Source organism: Mus musculus, chromosome 12 (assembly GCF_000001635.26).
Source record: "Mus musculus strain C57BL/6J chromosome 12, GRCm38.p6 C57BL/6J".
Lineage (NCBI taxonomy): Eukaryota > Metazoa > Chordata > Mammalia > Rodentia > Muridae > Mus > Mus musculus.
The window spans coordinates 76,119,199-76,139,524 of NC_000078.6; the positions used below are offsets into that span (position 1 = coordinate 76,119,199).

A 20,326-nucleotide genomic window follows, 5' to 3' on the forward strand; every position below is an offset into this window, starting at 1 on the left:
TCAGATGAAAGGAAAAACTAGGTTACTCAAAAACAACCAATAGTCTTTAGAGCACAGATTATATTTCAACCACCCACTTGTCCCAGAGCCCACTCAAAAATAGTCCTGTACTGAGAAATATCAGGCAGGATTAACCTGTGTCCCTACCAGACCCAGGTGAGATACAAGGCAAGAAGGATCGACCTAGAATATTACATTCTCCTCCCGAAGACCCAGACACGTGAAATGTGCAGCCCTTAGAAGCAGGCAGGAGAATTGGTGTTAAATAGCTAGTTGGTTGGGTGTGGTGGCACATGTATAAATTCCATCAGGCTGATGCAGGAGGATTAAGAATTCAAGGCTAACTAATGGCCACTGGAACATACACTTATCTGAGTATACATAGGACTTGGCACAGAATGGTGCTTGACCACCCGGGTTCAAATGGATACCTTCCTAAGCTATCCAAATCCAACCAAGAACTTCATTGTGTGCTAACTAGACAATAGCTTAGAGCTAATTCGAGTTGTTTTGTTATTCCTATCTGGCAGTCTCTTTAAAAAACAAAATTTTTCAAGGCTGCCTTTGCGTCCCACTTCCTGCCCTCCAACCCTTGACCTGTGTCTATAGTGGAGTGCTTTCTGCACGGATACACTCGGGTTATAACACTGAACTAATAGTTTCCAACTGCCTCTGAACCGCCAGCACCTGTGTGTTCCCATGCCCGTGTGTGTCTGAGACAGCTGCTAGAGTCAGCTTTAGCAACAGCGTATCAATATCAAAATTAAGACATATTCAAGTTCTCTCTCGTTAACTGTAATCTTCCTAATGAATGACTCAGTAAATACAGGATGTACTGACCAAAAAACAAAAAACCTCTATTTTCAAAGGAAAGTATCCTGAGTACTGTATCCCCAGGTTTTATTTAAAAACATCCAATCGGCATGATCGTTTAATTGCTTACTTCCAAAGTAGAGCTATTACACATTTTGTGAATTTGCCATGTTCCTATAAATGTGTCTGAAAACTCCAGTTTCTAAAATGTGCATTAGAGTCACCACTTCAAAGGGCTTTCGCCTTAGCTCCCATTATATTCCATTAGAAAGAACTAATGTGTTTACCAAGCTTCTTCTTCACCCAGCCCATCTCACGAACGTTCTGATAAGAAAATATTTTAAGAGACTTATAGGTTAGAGGAGAAAATTTTTGCTATAAATGATTACCCCTAAATAACTCTTTTTGAAGGTGCTTTTTTTTTTTTAATGTGTTCAAGTGCATGGTGGTTTGAATATGCTTGGCCCATGGGAAGTGGCACTCTTAAGAGGTATGGCCTTGTTAGAATAGGTATGGCCTTATTGGAGGAAGTGTGTCACTGTGTCGATGGGCTTTTGAGAGCTTCCTCCTGGCTGCCTGTGGAAGACAAAGCCAATCTTCTGGCTGCCTTCAGATCAAAATGTAGAATTCTCAGCGCCTTCTCCAGCACCACATCTTCTGGATGCGGCCAGGCTTCTGGCCATAATGAGGACTGAACCTCTGAAACTGTAAGCCAGCCCCAATTAAATGTTGTTCTTTAAAGAGTTGCCTTGGGGCTGGAGAGATGTCTCAGCAGTTAAGACCTCTGCTCTTCCGGAGATCTTGAGATCAACTCCCAGCAACCACATGGTGGCTCATAACCATCTATAATGGGATCTGATGCCCTCTTCTGGTGTGTCTGAAGACAGCGACAATGCACTCATATACATGAAATAAATAAGTCTTGGGAAAAAAAAAACAGTTGCCTTGGTCATGGTATCGCTTCACAGCAATGGAAGACACACTATGAAGGCCTGAAGCTGTGTGTGTGTGTGTCTGAGAAAGAGAGAGAGAGAGAGAAAACACCAACATAGCTTCAAGGAACTCAACATTAAAAAGATATTTAAATCTTAATCTGTGACAGTGACCACATTCAGACAGACCGAATAATCTAGTTATGTAAGCCAAGCAGGAAGAAAGAGGATCTAGGAGGAGGAACAAGGTCACATCCAAGCTTGACCATTATCTTCTTGGTCTTTGATACAATAACCCATTACACGTCATGAGTCCTCACAGGCCTGTGAGGTAGGAATGCGAAACGAGTTGATTGTCAATGTGGTTTTCAGTCCTACAATCAAGTGGTCTAGAAGACACCATTCAAAGGTCGATTTGATGACCACACCGTTCTACAGTCCATTTCTTATAGACGGTGTATCGCGTCACTTTCCTTTTCCTGTCCAAGGCCAATCCTTCCAAGTCAGACTTTGACCTTTTCATTCCAGAACTCTTAAGATGTTTTCCAAGTGGGCAAAGAGATGGAAAGTACAACGAGAGCCTTCTAAGGTTATACAAGTTAGAACTCAGCATTCAGCAGTAAGTCCTGGTACAGGGGACACCACAACCCAACCACCCTGACTCCTGGGAAGCGCAACGTGGGTAAGGGGTACGTGACCAAGTCAGCCCTAAGGTGAGGCCCACGATGCTAGGGTACATGTCCCACTTCTGACCATCATTGTAATCATCCGCCTCCAGCCTGGCCGTCACTGTGACTGGAGGTTCTGGGAGCCCTCTTTGCTCTTACTGTCCTCTGTCGAGCAGCACTCAGACCCCGAGATTGAGGACTTGTACCCTCGAAGCGTGTGAGCATTCAGCATCTCCAGCAGCAGGTCGTACACCGGGACCACATTTTTGCACTTCATGCTGAGCAGATGTTCCATGCCCTTGTTACTATGGGGGGAAAAGGCACTGAGAATGCTTCCCTCCGGATAGCCAAGAGAAGGTTGAAATAGTCCCCAAGGCTCCTGCACAAAGCCAGCCCAACCTACCCTACCCTGCCTCACCCCTCACATTCCCTGTACTTCCCCCACCCCATTGGTCTGTTGTTCATGCATCCAGCTCCCTCAATAGTCTACATTCAAGGGCAAAAGTCACGTCATCTTCACCTCTGGCTCACCACCCCGCTGCTGCCCCGTGAGTTCACTCATAGGAAGCACAAACGCCATAAAAACCACGGTTCTAAATAGTGTAACTGTAAGGCTTCTTCACATTGGGAGACCTGAAGCGCCTGCCCCTTGACCAACTCAGCTAGAAATGTACCCATCAAGACACTGAAAATGCTTGCTGTTCTTGGCTTGACCTTAAAAGGGTCACGCGTACAGATTTGGGAGTTATGAATAAACTTCAACAATCAGGTGAACTCACACATAGTAAGGATAGACTGATCCCTGTTCTGCCGAAGGTCATGGGCCAAGGGCTCATTAACGAAGAAACAGGAAGAAATCTCTCTTCTTTCCCCCCCCTTGTTAAATGCCTGAATCGACCACTGTCCTTCCCCACAGCTTCCTCCTCAGGGGAGTACTACCTTCTGTCTTCATCTCCTCCCGGGTGACACCAGCCACTGAATGTCACTGTACCAACAAAAGCCATCTCACTACAACCTCGTCATCAGTGCACATGCTGTGCACTTCCTGAGCTGAACTGTGTTCCATCCACAGCCTTGCTTCCTCAGTCTCTTAGGTCTCATCCTTGGTACCCTGATGCCACAGAAACCAAAGGACAGCTCGGTGCACATCCTCAGCTGAAGAACAACCAGGAGAGCCAGGCTTGGCATCCTTATAAAAATAACCTCAGGCCTTGGCCCTGGGTGGTCTAAGGAAGGTGGCCACTCATTTTAAAGAGACAAGTGCCCATTTGAAGACTCCATAAACAAATTCTAAAGACTAGCAGTTACATCCAGGTGGGTCCCACCAGCTGCCACAGAAATCCTATCAGGTGCCACGTGTCACTCATTTCAACACCTACTATGTGTCCAGATTTGGTGCAGGTGCACACACTGATGGTGTGCCACTCCCATTCAAACATGCTACCATATCTATGCAAACTTGCCTACATTTCCCCAAAGCCCTAAGCACATGTTCTGCCCACACCCCACCGGAGCAGCTTCCCACGGGTTGGTACCTGATGTGCCTGACATGAGAAAGAAGCATCAGGAGGTTGGCCAGACGGACTGACTGCTGCTGGGAAGAGATTCCACTCTTCGAAATCACCCAGACCAGGGCATCTGTCACTGCGTTCAATAGGTGTGTCAGCTTCCGGCTACTCTCTGCTTCCTGGCTTGCGGTAGCCAAGGGGTACATACCTAGACAAAGAAGGAGAGCCCCAAAGTCATTGCTCAGAGAAAAGCAAGCTGAGGTCATGAGCTTAACTGTTAAGCATGCCTGGTTGACCAGAGCTACTCTAATTTGCACATGCACACGTGTGGTGCAAGCCGACAAGAATGAGGAACTACCTCCCCCCTGGGCTCTTCCCCCCAAGAGCAAAACCTCATCACCAAGCTGTAAGGGAATCCTGGCTGGATATAGGGTAGATAAATGATCCCTCCAGGTGTCCACCAGGTCAAATTTGTGACCTTGCCAAAATAGTAGGCATGCCAACTAATTCTGTCTCTCACTATGCAACAAATGGCTTCATAAAGATGCTCAGGTAAGATTAAGTTCACTTAGCACCCAGGACGGCTTGTCATCACAGCATTTAAGAAACAAACTGAGAGCCAGTGCTATGAAACCCGGTGTCCCCCTTCTGCCATATGTTCCCTGTGCCTCAGTCAGATCGGGGCCCCCAAGGTCACCTCTGACCAGTCCAAAGCATTTCTGGCTCCATTTTGGGGCAGGAAGACTACCAATCATGAGTTAGGTCTTACCTATTTTCCTCCTGCTGAGTCTAGCTCTCAGGCCCTGAACCACTTCCCCAGCTACTCCTGCTTCAATTCCTGGTTTAGCAAAGTTTACAAGAACGTTGCTCCTTAGGCTCCACTACCCTATTCTGCTACGCCCCACCTGGGGTTTCTAAGATACAACGGCTACAAAGTAGCCAAACAACAGCCCACAAGAACCTCATCCCTACCCCAGTTACTGCCCGGATTTTCCCTTTCCTGAAACAACTCTTCTTCCTGGCTTTTAACTCCTAAATAAGAATGGACAACAATTATGAAATGAACAAGGGCGCTGCAGAAGTGGCTGTGGTGAGAACGAAGGACCGCTAGTGCCTGTTATCCACAGAATTGAATCAGCAGGATTTGCTTTCTGGTTCTATTGACATTTCAGTCCAATCAAAGCGACTGCGTTTAACTCCTCTCAACTCAGTTACAGCAAGGGACGCGCAGAGTCACATGATTCAAGTAGAGCCTTCTCTGCGTCCCTGGAGAGCCTCCTGAGTGTCTTATAATACATATTTGAACGATCCACCTTTCACTTGAGAGACAGGGCCTAGAGGGCCAGAGTTCAGGGAGAGCCCAGATGCCTGTAAGCTGAAGTTCCTAGAGAAAAGCTAAACCTGTGTTGACGATTCTACAAGGCTGACTGGCTGATCGGATCTTCCCGATTGTCCAAAGACGGAACGTTGCAGATTCAGAACCAACATTACCCTGAACCATCTCTAGTCCTCTAATCCTGGCCCACCGCATCCGACCTATTGCCACTTTGACTATTAGGTACATCCTTTGGAGCATATTTTCTGAAGACCACTATTTCCCACCAACCCAGAAGCTGAGAATGACGTCAGGCAGCATCTGAGACCAATAGCAGTAGCTTGCTGCGTTACTGCAATCTAGTGTTCCCACCAATGTACTTGGTAAATACCCTGGCTTTAAAACTTTTTGTTCTGTAACTATAAAAACTTCATGAAACTCCTTCCACATTGGAACATGCTGTTCTCAAAACCTGGGCCTGTGCTGCAGGACCATTGCCACTCATACTGGGCTCAGTATAAACTACCTCTTTTCTCCCTTAGAAGTGAGAATGGTAATTTGAGATGACAAGGTGCTCTCTCTCAAACCAGGGGCTGAGCCTGCCAATGGTAGCATGCCCCTTTCTTTAATCCCAGCGCTTGGGAGGCAGAGGCAGGTAGATCACTGAGTTTGAGGCCAGCCTGCTTTACAGAGTGAGTTCCAGGACAGCCAGGGCTATACAGGGAAACCCTGTGTTGAAAAATGGGAAGGAAAGGAGAAAGAAAAGGAACCAAGGGATGGCTAGCAATCTCAGCGCTCTGGGTTCTTACTTGCTGTGATAAAACATTGGCCAAACAACTTAGGAGATAGGTTTACCTCACCTTGCAGGTTACATTCTGTGATCAAGGGAAGAACGGACAGATACCTGGAAGCAGGAGGTAAAGCAGAAGTCATGGAGAAGTGCTACTTACTAGCTTGCTCCCCATCAGCCTGCTTCCTTACAGCACTCAGGATCACCTGCCTAGGGGTGGCACCGCCCACAGTGGGCTGGGTCTTCCCACATCAATCATTAATTCTAAAAAGTGTTGACAGCCTTGCCAACAGTTCTTCAATTGAGGCTTCCTCTTCCCAGGTGATCCTAGTTTGTGTCAAGCTGACAAGGCTAATTCATATAACTTGAGAGGCGGAGACAAGTGGATCTCCGTGAGTTCCAGGCCAGTCACTGCCACACGAGGAGACTCTGGGGTTGGAGATTGATGGTTGTGTGCTTGCTTGCCTAATGTGCATGAGGCCCTGGGTCTGAGTCTCAGAGCCTCAGTAAATAAATAACACATTCCCAGAGCTGCTTCTCTGAAGCCGCTTCTCACCTCCTCCAAACCCTCAGACCCTCATCTCTACCCACCCCTCCCCACAAGCCGCTCATTAACCCCTAAGCAGCCAAACTTCAGATCTCCTAGTGGCTCCATTTAATGACAACCCAGCTATTGAGGCAAAGCAGATCCCTATGATATCGTGTAGCCAGAGAGACCCACTCAGGTCTCTTTTTAATCTCTCTCTTTTTTTAATGTGTTGGGGCTGGTACATAACATATATGTGGATATCAAAGGACAATTTGCAGCAGTCTCTCTTTTCTCTATGAGTCCCAGTGATCAAAATCAGGCTGTCAGGCTTAGTGATGTAGGAACCTTTTCTTGCCCAGCCATCTTCACCGAGCCCACTCCCACTTAAATAGTGTCACATAGCCCAGAAAACTGTGACCTTCTGATGTGAACAAGGATGGCCTCCGTCTTTCTAGTGCTGTGATGTGGACTTGAGCCAGCGCACCCAGTTTATGCAGTGCTGGGGACTGAACCCAGGGTTTGGTGTGCAGTAGGCAGGCACTCCACCAGCTGAGCTACCCCACCCCCCACCTCCCAGGGCTGTCCTTGCTCAGTTCCCAGTCCCACTCTGGAATGCCACTAACTCCCCGCACAGCTGACACACTGAACAATCTCTATATTCTGCATAAGAAGTCTTCCTTCTTCTCCATCCTACTTTCCTATTTATACCCATTCCTCCCTTAGATCTCAGCCTGGTCATGAACTTCCTTCTGAAAGTTTCTCCTGAGTCCCAGCCTACATCTGGCTTGAGGTTTTTTCTCTTCCCTCTCCTTCCACACCCCCGCAGCCACCCGTCCACCCTAATCAAGACCAACACAACACTCAAGGACACAGACCTGCCATTTGTCACCAAATCCCTATCACCTCCAACATCGCCTAACACAGAGGGCATGTTTATGTACAGAAAGAACTAGACCGGATTCTCACAGGTTCACATTTTTTGTATATTCTTAGACTCTCGAATGATTATAACCAAAATCTTTGTGTCCATTGTGTAAATACATACGGAGGAAAGCATTCATTTAAAAATGTAGAGACTTTCTAGCTGGGCATGATGGTGTACACCAGGGGAGGAGGAGACAGGTGGATCTCTGTGAGTTTAAAGCTAGCCTAGTGAGCGTAAGTTTTAAGATAGCTAAGGATACAAAGAGAGATATATTATGCTAATGAGATAAGTTAGTCACAAAAGACCACACTTTTTCAACACAGGGTATGGCCCATGAGGTTGGCTTCAAATTCCTACATAGCTGAAGATGGCCTTGACCTTCTGACCTTGCTGCTACTCCTTGATGCTAAGATTATAGACACACACCATCAAGAATTGAGCTACAGCCCTAACTTAGATCCTCTTTTTCAGTCTACTATTTGAATTCCTCTCTAGAACAGATATAACCATAGAGACAACAGATTGGCAGTTACCATGGGGTGAGGGAAGGGTGAGCACAGTGGTTAATTGTAATTATCAACTTAACAGGATGAAGGAATCTAGGGCCTGGATGAGGCACACCTCTGGGCAGGGCTTCCCCAGAGAGGATTAAGCAAGGAACCTAGCCCCGATTGGTGAACTGGAGTCCCACCAGCTGAGCATCAGAATCTCCTGTCTGCTTCCTGGTCCATGGATGTGTAAGCCAGGAGCTTCCCACGGCTATGGCAGGAAGCTGGCCTCAAGGCCACTCTTTCCCATCATTTTCCTCCCTTAGACGCTTCTTGTAGGGTACCAACCTGGCAGCATCAATAAGAAAAGACACTGATGCCGTAGGGAGTGGGAGCTGACAGCTGAGGAATACTGGATTTCCTGGGGAGTCGGGGTGGGGTGGGGAGTTAAGATGTTCTAAAATTGATTGTGGTAATAATACAGAGTGAACAGACTAACAATAACTGAATTGCATACTTTTGTTTTAGCACAAGGTCTTGCCACGTAGCCCAGGCTGGCCTAGAACTTCCTCTACACCTCAGCCTGGCCTCAAACTCATAGTTCTCCTGAGTACTAGGATTACCGATGCACACCGCCACACAGAGTTTGAATTACATACTTTAAATGGGTGGATTGTGGTATCCTCTTGTTATCAGAGTTGTTATTAAAATAGTCTTCAGAATCAAAATTACAGTAGCAAAAATGCCCATTGCTATTGTATAACTCCCTTCAAAAATCATGGTTGTTAATCAGTTGTCACTTCTCTGTGAGCCAGCATCATCACCAAGGGTAGAAGGGTAGATCCTGGGCCTTCTATAAGCTTGGAGGCAGCACAGTCCCAGACAGAGCCTGGAGCCATTGTGATTGGTTAGCTTGGGAAAAGGAGGCACCACGTTTAAACGGGCACCTGCCAGGTCAAGTTTTTATAAGGAGGAGTATATACATGAAATGTCAAAAACTAGTTTAAAATTATCCCAGGATACCTGCTTTCCTGTACCTCCCTCCCTAGTCAGGAATACCACATCCATACTTTGGACATCCATACACTTGCTCACTGACATAGCACGTGGGTACACACTAATTGCTAAATGGCAGGCCTTCAACAGGGGCAAAGGACAAGATCGAAGCCCTATCAGTAAGATACACAGGAAGAAAAAACAAAAACAAAAACAAAAGCCCAAACCTCCACCACCCCCTAAAAATTGAAACCCTGTGACTCATTGTAAAAACAAACCTAAGTTACTTTTCACAAAACTGACGAGATCTAGTAAAGAGGGAAGAGGGGGGAGGGGGCCCTTGGCACAAAGCCCATACATATCACAGAATAAGTAACTCAAGGACACAACTGGCCCCTGCTCTTTCCAGGAAACAGTTATGTGTTCCTCTCTCTAGCCCACCTGGCATTCTGAAGCAAGACTGCCGAGACTCATGGTATCCTACATGTTCAAAGACAAGGAAGGTCCAAGCTTGGCTCAGCTGGGGAAGTAACTCAGAAAGTCTGGAGTGTTGTATTTAAAAATCCTATAATATTATCATATAATTTTTTTTTCTGGCTTTGAAGAGTAAAGGGAAATGTGTGTGCTGCTCTAAAGCAAAAATAGAGCGGGCCCCGGGTTTAATCTTATAATTGTTTCAGTGAATAAAACGTTTTGTTCTTTCAGAACCTTAAAATTGTTTCAATAGAGAGATTTGTTGCTAATGTATTTATTTGTGGTTGTTTGTTTGCGACAACAGCTGTGTAATCCAGCCTGGCCACTAACTTGCTCTGGAGCCAACGGGAACCTTGAACTCCCGCCCAACCTTCTGGCGGTTGTCTCCCAAGCGCTGGCAAGCGCCGGCAAGCTCCCTGTCCCTACTTTAAACTGTGTAAAAAGACCAATGGTAATTATCTACCGGCTTATTCCACTCTGTCTCCTAGAGTTAGACCCTAGTTCTAAGTTCAGATTCCTAAGTGACAAGGTTGTCACCTTATTTGACACAGCTGTTAGCTCCAGTGCTCACGTGTTTCTTTTTCTTTTTTTTTGGGGGGGGGGTGGTGTTTGTTTGCTTTTTGAGACAGGGTTTCTTTGTGTAGCCCTGAACTCACCTAGTAGACCAGGCTGGCCTTGAACTCAGAGATCTGCCTGCCTCTGCTTCATGAGTGATGGGGTCAAAGGTATGTGCCACCACAGCTTTTAATTTATGAAATACTAATATTTTAACAGATTGGGTTCTTTTTCTTTTTTCTTTTTAAAGATTTATTTATTTTATATATGATTACACTGTCACTCTCTTCAGACACACCAGAAGAGGGCATGGGATCCCATGACAGATGGTTGTGAGCCACCATGTGGTTGCTGGGAATTGAACTCAAGACCTCTGGAAGAGCAGTCAGTGCTCTTAACCTCTGAGCCATCTCTCCAGCCCCTAACAGATTGTTAAGTGTACAGTTTCTTGTCTCTGCATTTCAAGAGGCTGAGCATTCCAGCTTTTCCTACACACATCCTACACAGATAGTAGAAGAGAAGCTGAGGCAGGGGAATCACAAGCTTGAGGACAGCTTGAAGTACCTAGCAAGTAAAAGAAAGAAAAATGGCTTTTCTCTTTCCTGCTGGCTTTAAGCAACTTGATGATGACCCATCCTTGCTGTGGCTTTCCACATTCTTCTTGTGCAGGGGTCTCATTGAGCTTCCTGGAAACTGTGTTTGCAGTTTTCAGTAAGCCTAAACGTTTTCACCTATGTTTCTTCACGAATTTTCTTCTGTGTGATTTCTGAGTGGGTGAAGTTGCCTCACTCAGTCTCTGGTCGTTTCAAAAGTGCTGTCTGAGCACCTACTAACTCACCTTCTGGGACAGTTTGCACATCTTGAAGTCTGGGGTCGATTCATAGTTTCTAGTCCTGCCCTGCCAGTTCACACTTTCTGTATGAAACGCAGCAAGTGTTTCAATGACTGTCTTCATTCTCTTTCATCCATTCTGTTTTGTCATCGTTCCAATAGAGTGGCTTTTCTCCTACTGGAGACCATATTTTCTTCTTCACACAATAATTTTCAATTAGTTATTTTGAGTATTATGAAATTTACCTTTGATGTTTTGGTAATCTAGTCTTGCTTCTACTTTTTATTTGATGGCCTGGAATCCTGGGCTAACCTTACCCTGTTGCTATGGCAACAGCTTTCTCAGTCCTTTTATCCAATGTCCAGGTTATCACAAGGCTTTACAACAGAATGGTGAGAATGTAAGGCATTTCTCAGCATGTGTGAACTTCAGAGATCATTTCCAGTTTAGCGCTCAGGCAGAGCCTTAAAGAGCGCCACCTGCAGACCAGAGGTGCTGCGTGCAGCCCTTTCCTCTCAAGCAGTCCCCATGCACATCCTACCTGCCCTGGCTGTTCAGATTTCGTTTTAGTCCAGGAGACAAGCTAATGTCCACTAAGTTAGTCCTTACTTTGGTTTTTGTTTTGTTTTCAAATTAATTGCTTCAAATAATCCAGAAAAAAAAAAGCGGGGGTGTTCTTGCAAACCCTTCAGAGCTACCATAGTAGCCACTTCTTCCAACAGGAGCATTCTTCCATAAGAAACCAAAGCCCAATTTCCCACAACAATGTTGAATAGAATAAACTCACTATGACTGCCAAGTAAGCAATGAAGCTTCTGTAAAAACTTTCAAAAATTCAGATTTACCTTAGATTTGAATGATTTTTTTGCCCCAACTGGCAATTTCATCCCAAGGCCTTTCCTGCCTTCTGCAATGGCAGCTTTATTTGATGTTGTAGGAGGAAGGGCAGAGCTTCTGTCTTGCCCATCTACACAGGTGTAGATAATCTGGGCTTGCTTCTGTGTTTCATTTGGTAGCCTGGAGTCCTGGGCTAACCTCACCCCATTACTATGGCAACAGCTTTCTCAGTCCTCTATCCAAAGTCCAGGATATTACAAGGCTTCCCAACAGAATGGTGTTTCAACGACAAACAAATCGCCTTCCGGGAGTGCTTGGTTCTGAAAGGGTTCTAAGTTCGTCCTGGAAGAACAAGTCTGACATTTGGCGGCCTTCACGAATGAGCTGGGAATATACTTTGCAAGCAAATTTCCTTTATTTAATAAAGAGAGATGCAGATGGGAGCACACATGGCGGGGGGTGGGGGTGGGCATCATCAACAGGCAGGTTAGAAATGCCTGGCTGGTGCAAACCTTTAATCTCAGAACTCGGGGAGGTAGAGGCCAGGGGGGTATCAAAGGCAGAGGGTATCTCTGAGTTCGAGGCCAGCCTGGTGTACAGAGCGAGTTCCAGGATGGATAGCCAGGGCTATGCAGAGAAACCCTGTCTTGAAAAGCCAAAAGAAAACAAGATAAGAAAGTTCCTGCATGACCTTAATCTTGATAGACATCACGCTCTCTCACTGTTTTGTAAAAGGTGAATAGCAATAGAGCAGGGGGTGGGGGTGGGGGTACTAGGTCAGGGGGATGCCATGTTAGGCAGGTAAGATCAGGAGGTAACCCAACGAGGAAGCACCCAAAGGTTGTCTTAAGGGTCTCTGGTCCTTGAGATTCCGTCTTCAGTGCTCCCCACCCTTCCACTTCACAGCCTAACTCCCTTTCCACTCCAGAGCCCACCAGTGTCTGACAGCACCCTATATTCTCCCCAGAGCTACTCTATGGCTGTTCCCTTCCGGGAAGATGACAGAATCTAAATGCAAGCATTCGGGAACTCTTACAGCCACAGACAGAGTAACTTAAAAATCTGTCAAATGTGCCAACATAAGCCAGGGCCCACATTTTACACTTTCCATAGTAATTTTCTGTTATTATGCCAAATTGGGGCCAAGAGGATAGCTAAGAGTGTCAGCTCACTTACCACGCACGGGTGAAGCTCTGGGTTTGAACACTGGTTTCAAAAAATCTTGATGCTTTAAAAAGCCCCACATTTGCACATCTGTTGCTGTTCTCTAAACACAATATAACAACCATCTACATAGCAAGCATATTGAGTTAGCAATTATAAGGAACCCGGGGGTGGGGGTGTATTGCCAGGCATGGTGGCGCATGCCTTTAATCCCAGCACTTGGGAGGCAGAGACAGGTGAATTTCTGAGTTCGAGGCCAGCCTGGTCTACAGAGTGAGTTCCAGGACAGCCAGAGGAACACAGAGAAACCCTGTCTCGAAAAATTTAAAAAAAAAAAAAAAAAAAAGGAACCCCGGGGGTGACGTCAAGTATATGAGAAGCTACACGTGAGGTATAGGTGGATACAACTCCATTTTACAGAAGAAGATGATGGCATCCATTGATTTTGGTATTAAAATCAATAATCAGTGGATACTGGAGAGAAGGGGAGGGAGAGAGAGAAGGAGTCAGGGGCGGGGAGCGGGGCGCGGAGCACAGTCACAACAAGGTCATGGTGGCCACCTTGAAGAGGGGTATTCTTGTTGGTTGTTCTTATCTTCCTTGTATGGTTTTCTTCTAAGTGTTGTGTCCAGTCACCAGATATTGTTTATATTAGGAAAGCCAGGAAAGCCAAAACATCCACTTAGCTCAGTCGCTGTCCTTAACACTCATCTCTGAAGCCAAGCCCCTCCTCTTGTTCCTGCCACACCAAGTCTGTTTGGGCTCATTTTATCTTAGGGACACCCTCGCCTCAGTCTCCTCCCTATTTTTGTCATCCCTCTTCCTTCCCATGGAAGTGGGTGTGGCCTTCACAGTACACTACTACACTCAGACACGCCCCCGAAGTTGCCTGTGACCACCTTTCTGTGATCACCCAGGTCCCCAAGCAGCCACTGAAGTCTTCAGTTCTCTGTTTTTCCCTCCTGTTGTCTCTCCTGCATCTCCGCCCCTCCATTCTGTAGATCTGTGCATCTCAGAACGGCGCCAGCAGCATGGTTTTTCACACCTTGCTTTCTGTCTCCCCTGATGCAGTAAGCTATGTGACCGTGACCTAAGTGTTGTTACTGAACAAATGAATAGATGTATGAAAGTAGAAGCTAAAGCATTAAATACAGGTGATGCCTGCTAATCATGTAAAATGAAGAAAGCCAGGGCTGGTGAGATGGCTCAGTGGGTAGGAGCACCGGACTGCTCGTCCTGAGTTCAAATCCCAGCAACCACATGGTGGCGCACAACCATCCGTAATGAGATCTGACGCCCTCTTCTGGAGTGTCTGAAGACAGCTACAGTGTACTTACATATAATAAATACATAAATCTTTTTTTAAAAAAATGAAGAAAGCCTAGACGGTGAATACTTAAAAGTTTGCTTGTTTTTAAAATCCCCCCGGCCCATCCCACCCACGGCCTCTCTGTCCACTCATGAGTGAGACCGTTTCTCTTTTCTCTGTTGTAACCCTGGTTGTCCTGGAACTCACTATGTAGACCAGGCTCTGGAACTCACAGAAATCTGATTGCCTCTGCCTCCCAAGTGCTACATTTAAAGACCAACTCCACCACCTCCAGGTCAGTCTTTTCTTTCTCAGCAAATGGCCGGAAATCACTGCCAGGAGCGCATCCAGGGAATAATTTACACTCAAGTTAGCACAAGTTAACTACCGTCTGAACCCATGCAGAATGGAGAGGTCGGAAGGGAGGCCATCCTCTGCTTTTGGAATGAGACAGAGGCGGCCTCGTGGCTACTCACTGGAGTTGAGGAGAATCATGGCCTTCACACACAGATATTCTTTGTGCTGCAGTTTTAACTCACGGAACCGTGCCGTCGTCGCCAGGAGCATGTCAAAGATTTCCAGAATCCCTTCCACGCACTTCCCCTCATCCCTGCAAGAGTTCATTTGGGAATTGAAGGAGCACGTAGCATTAGGCAGCCATCAAGAGCCTTCACCTCAAGTTCCATCCTGATCACCCTCTGACATACTGTAAGACCACTTAGCCCTAGGAAGTCACTAGCACTACGCCCATAGAGAGAAACAAGGTACGCTTAGGTGCAGGCTCAATGGTAGAGCACTTGCCTAGCATAAGGCTGTGGGTTAAATCCTCAGCACTGAAGGGGAGGAGGGATTCAAAACAGGGCATTTCATGAAAAGTCTTAAACCATTTTTCAGGCAGACCTGTGCAGTGGGGCTGCCTGGTTCCTTCCACCTCATTGCATAAGGGTTTCTTGAAGAAATTGTCACTTCTACCGCTTCTATACAAACCATTGTGCCAAACAGACTCATGGGAAATGGCTCAGTATATTACAAAGGGCGACCCCACGCTCCCATTAGGAAATGCTGATGAGAGAGGCTGCCAGATACCAAGTATCTCAAGAAAAACAAACCTTTATATTGTCATACTGAAGTTAGAAACTGGTCTAGGAATTGAGAGGCATTTAAGTAGCATTTGAAGAAGGCAAAAGTGCCACACAATTGAGAAATTAAAGTCGGGGGTGGGTTAGTCACGAAAAGCAGACAGACATGGGGACAGGTGACAAGTTTCCTACTTTGACATGTCGACGTGGGTTTTTTGTTTGTTTAGTTTTTGGTTGTTTTTGTTTTGTCTTGTTTGTTTTGTTGAGACAGGGTCTTGCTATGTAGCCTAGGTCGGCCTTCAACTTCTGGTTTTCCTACCTCCACCTCTGAAACACTGAAATTACAGATGTGTGCCATGCCATCCAGCCTGAAAAGTTTGTTTAAAAAACAAAAAAATCAGAAACAAAAACAAAAACAAACGTTTTAGACAAACCTTTTAAGTGTGCCTTATAGTAATGAACTGTTATAACTACCTCCAAAATAAATTATACATGAACCGGACAGAAAGCACTGGTTTCCACTCATGCCAGTAGGCACACATTAGTTGATCTCACTGCTCTCAAAAACTGCTCTATCATGGCAGAATCCTGGAGGCCCTTGGCTAACAGATGATTTCACCACAAATCCACCCAGCTCCTAAAAGCCTGCGGGACACCGTGACAGGCACCACAGTACCACAGCAGCAATGGGGGCCTGTGGGTTTTGCTCTATTCTTTTATGAGACTACAAAGGGAGGTTGAAGTAACAACTAAAAAAACATGAACCAAGGAACCTGCCGGCTCACTGTCTCCTCTCACCCAAACCAGATCACTTCTAGGGAGTGTGGGACTTCAGGAAAGAACCTTAGAAGAAGTCATATGACCTGACACCACCTGATACCACCAATCCTGCCTGTTAGGTGCCTACCCCTGACAGCAGCTCATCAGGATACTGCATTCCACAGCATTCAGAGGACACACACACACACACACACACACACACACAGAGCCGCTAGCATGCAACTGCTTACTTTGCCTAATCTGTAATAGGCACTTCTGAAAATAGTGGCATCTTCCTGCAAGTGTGAAGTTAAGTGACCCCAGCAATCACTCACAGGTTAAATCAACCACACATCTCAGAAAAGCAGAGCCCTGGGCAGGGTGCCAAACTCTGTACAAACCCTGCTACCCCATACACCCCATCTTCATACCTCCCCTAGCCCTTCTCCTCAGCACTCAGCTCCTGGAAAGATGGCAGAGCCCTAAACTCAGCAGGTGGAGAGGAAATGCCTGTGTACTGGATGGCACGATGCCTAGAGCCAAGTCATCACACTTCTCTGCCTGCTGAAGGATCCTTACTTGACAATGTAGGTGTTCAGCTCCCAGATGTTTGGTACCCAGAGAACCTGCTCTTAAAACATCACCAAAGAGGAAACAAGTAGACACTAACTCTCCAACTGATGTCCTCACTTCATTCTGCTTATTTCCCTTTTTACAGACAGAGTCTAACTATATATCCCAGGCTAGCTTCTAATTTCTCTTTGCCTTCCCAGGACTAGCACAGATGTGGCCTACCATGCCCAAATGTGCACTGATGGTTAAATAATTGGACTGTTTACTCTTCTGGAAAAGTCAGACTCAAGTGGAACTACGTACTTGTGATACACACACACACACACACACACACACACACACACACTTCCCAAAAGGATAAATCAGCTCAACTGAAACCAATCCTACTTTCCAGAAGCTGCCACTCATGCCAAAGAAAAGCCCCTAAATATCAGGATTAACACCCCATATTTCCTTACTAAAAACATTTCATTGTAAGAGAATTAATATTCCCAAACTGAGGTGTTCAGGTATTGGGGTGCACCTTGCATTAAAAAGCTTCAGTCTAAGCAATCAATTAATCCTAAAGAATCAGGCCTGGCTGTCTCCTTTCCAGCAGGTGAGCACAGGCAACCAGTTCACTTTATGCAGGATTCAAACACTTCCAATGACACATCACAGGCTATAGCAAGCAAATAGATGTTTAGACAATAAATGAGGGCCAGAGAGTACTCCTCCTGCGTGGCTCTTAAGGACCTCCTGCTTTGAGATGAGTTATGTAGAATGAAGTGAGGACTGAGGGATCCATGCCATTCACTGGGGACTGAAACGGAGCTCTGAATAAGAAGTTAGGACAGGGTTAAGAGATTGGAGTTAAAGACAGAGACATGTGATTGGAACGTTAAAGAAGTGTGCTTTGAATTAGTGCCAAATAAGGATTAAATTAGGAATTGCATGTGGAAAAACTTCTTACTTGACTAGTTTTTCATTTAAAAAAGAAAAAATCCTGTTTGATACGACAACAAAACATTGAGGGGTTTGTCTTGGCTTTGGGCTTGCCTATTTTCTCCCTGCATCTCTGGCTGCTGGTTCCACGCCAGTAGGTGTGGCCACTGAACAAGGGGTAAGGGGCTCATTTGTGGCTTAGCACATACTTAGCTGATGGTAAATACTTGGCTAAAATGGTAAATTGAAATTTAGGAGTAAAAGCCTATGATCTTCGAGAACATTTAGCATATCAATACTGAATGCGAATGTAGCCTGAAGGAGATTCAAAATCGCTGGAGTCCCAAGAGCCCTGTTCACAGCGGGGTCCTAGCTAGCTCTAACTCCTCCTCTGCCCAGCAACTGCTCTGCACAGTCTCCTGTTGATGCTGGCACAAAAAGTCTCAGCGTACATTTTTTATTTAAATTGCAGTGTGTGTGAGAGAGAGAGAGAGTATGTTTGTGTGTGTGTGTTCATGTATGTTTGTGTGTGTGTTTGCATGTGCCCGTGTGTGAGTGTGGGCATGTAGAGTCAGGTCTCTCCTGTCACCAGGAGGGTCTTAGGGGTCACACTAAAGTCATCAGTCTTGATGAAAAGCCCCTCTACCCACTGAGCCATCTTGCCAGCCACATATGCACTTGGGAGCAAATAAAAGCTCAGGTCCTAAAACAGAGCTTCACATTAATCTGTTTCTAGTGGATGCCAAAAAACAAAACAAAACAAAACAAAACAACAACAACAACAACAACAACAACAACCTACCTCATTACAAACAAGCCTAAATCACCACGTTTCCTCTCCTTCTCAGTACGTCCAAGGGTGTTTGTTTGTTTGTTTGTTTGTTTGTTTTGTTTTCTGTAGACATCTCAGTAAGAACAAATGGCTCAGGTAGAGGCTTAACTCTGTATCTGCCAAGTAAGCCTGAGGCTCTCAGTTTTGTACACAGCATCAAAAGTAAAAACAAAACAATGACAAAAAAACCCTAAAACAAGTGCTTGGTGCTTGTTTTCCAGTGAAATAGCACGTGAGGAACCTCTCACAGCGGTCCGGTCCGTAAGAGAGTTGCTTTCCAAGTTCTGTGAAGTTACTTATTCACTTTGCAGGAAAATTTTCTGACATTTATAACAGGACCTCTTTCCCCAACTTTGAATAAGCAATTTCTTCATATTAATTTAGCTATTACGTTAAAATGTTATGTATATATATGTATATATGTGTGTGTATAGTATACATATATATGTATACATATATAGTATATATATTGGAGATATTATCTCAGGTAGTTGAGGCTGGCCTCAAGCTCTCTATGTAGCTTACCTTACCTTGAACCCCTAACCTTTGCTTTCTAGAGGATGAAATTACAGGCATGTTTCACCACACCCAGCTTAAAAATAGATTGACTTATGTGAGATGCACCGAATCTTAGACTTGAAATTCTAGACTTCACAAAGCTAATGTGTTAAGGACAGTATTGGGTTTTTAACTTAATTTTGTTTTGTTTTGTCATGCTGGGGATGAAATCCCAAAGCCTCGTGCACACTAGGCAAGCACCTAACCACTGAACTACACTTCTGGTCCTAACAGTAATATTTAAGAATACATTGGAGAGCTGGCTTTTAAGAACATCTCTTCCAAAGCCGGGCGTGGTGGTGCACGCCCTTAATCCCAGCACTTGGGAGGCAGAGGCAGGCGGATTTCTGAGTTTGAAGCCAGCCTGATCTACAGAGTGAGTTCCAAGACAGCCAGGGCTACACAGAGAAACTCTGTCTCAAAAAAACAAAAACAAAAACAAAAATAAATAAATAAAATAAAATAAAATAAAAATAAAAAAGAAAGAAAGAAGAAAAAGAAAAAGAAAAGAAAAAAGAACATCTCTTCCAGAGGACCCAGGTTCAATTCCCAGCACTCTCACAGCAGCTCACAACCATTTATAAATCCAGTTCTAGGGAATCTGATGCCCTCTCTGGCCTCCATAGGCACCAGGTATGACATAGTACACAGAAGTACATGCAGGCAAAACATCTGTATATACACAATTTTAAATAATAATAATAATAGTAATAATTTTTAAACTATCGGCAGAAACCACGCATGTGCTGGTGAGATGACTCCAGCTGTAAAGCTGCCTGCACTAACCCTGGCAAGCCTGTGTTTGCCACCAAACTCCTCACAGGGTAGGAGAGAACCAAATCTCTCAGGTTGCCCTCTAGTCACCACACACAGGCTGAAGAATGTGCATAGCTCCCCACACAAATGAATATATATATATATATAATTTTAAAAATAAAATATACACCAGTAGGTGCTCTAAAAACCCATCTTCTTCTCAATGTAAATGCATTCATAACTCCTAAAACCTCTTCTTCTCTATTAATGAAATATATAAACCTATGTGATAGAACCAAATATATAATCATAAAGACTAATATGAATCTCCTGAAATAATTTCTTGTTGAGATTGGGTTTGTCTATATAGTCCATGCCAGCCTTGAACTCTTGATTCTCTGGTTTCAGTCTATACGCACAAATTACAGACATACATGACTACACCCAGTTTTTGTGCCTTTTACTAGCTATCTAAAGGATAGGCATAATATTCATGAGGCTCACGGTTCCTTACAGTAATGCAGACACATTTTTCTAGAGTTTAGAGAACCCATACAGAGGGAGGGGGGTGTTAAATCTACTTCCATACACGTTCTCCACTGTGACTCAGCTACTGAGACACTAGATTTGGGATCCATCTAGAAATTGAAACAAAAAAGTAAAATAATTTTAACCCCAATATGCAACAATGGATAGAACAGATGACATAG

The 20,326-nt window shown here is 45.0% G+C and overlaps 1 protein-coding gene across 3 annotated transcripts in view; it reads right to left on the minus strand.

Moving 5' to 3' along the window:
* Positions 1-1,220: 1,220 nt before the first annotated feature.
* Positions 1,221-20,326, minus strand: part of Esr2 (estrogen receptor 2 (beta)) — a 56,841-nt gene continuing 37,735 nt past the window's right edge. For all 3 annotated transcript variants that reach the window (NR_104386.1, NM_010157.3, NM_207707.1), the window contains 3 exons: positions 14,612-14,745; positions 3,949-4,129; positions 1,221-2,718 (listed from right to left, as the gene is read on the minus strand). Coding sequence is in view for 2 of the 3 variants with exons in the window: in NM_010157.3 (NP_034287.3) it covers positions 2,532-2,718; positions 3,949-4,129; positions 14,612-14,745 (502 nt within the window). In the remaining variant the exon portion in view is untranslated. The remainder of the gene's footprint in view (positions 2,719-3,948; positions 4,130-14,611; positions 14,746-20,326) is intronic.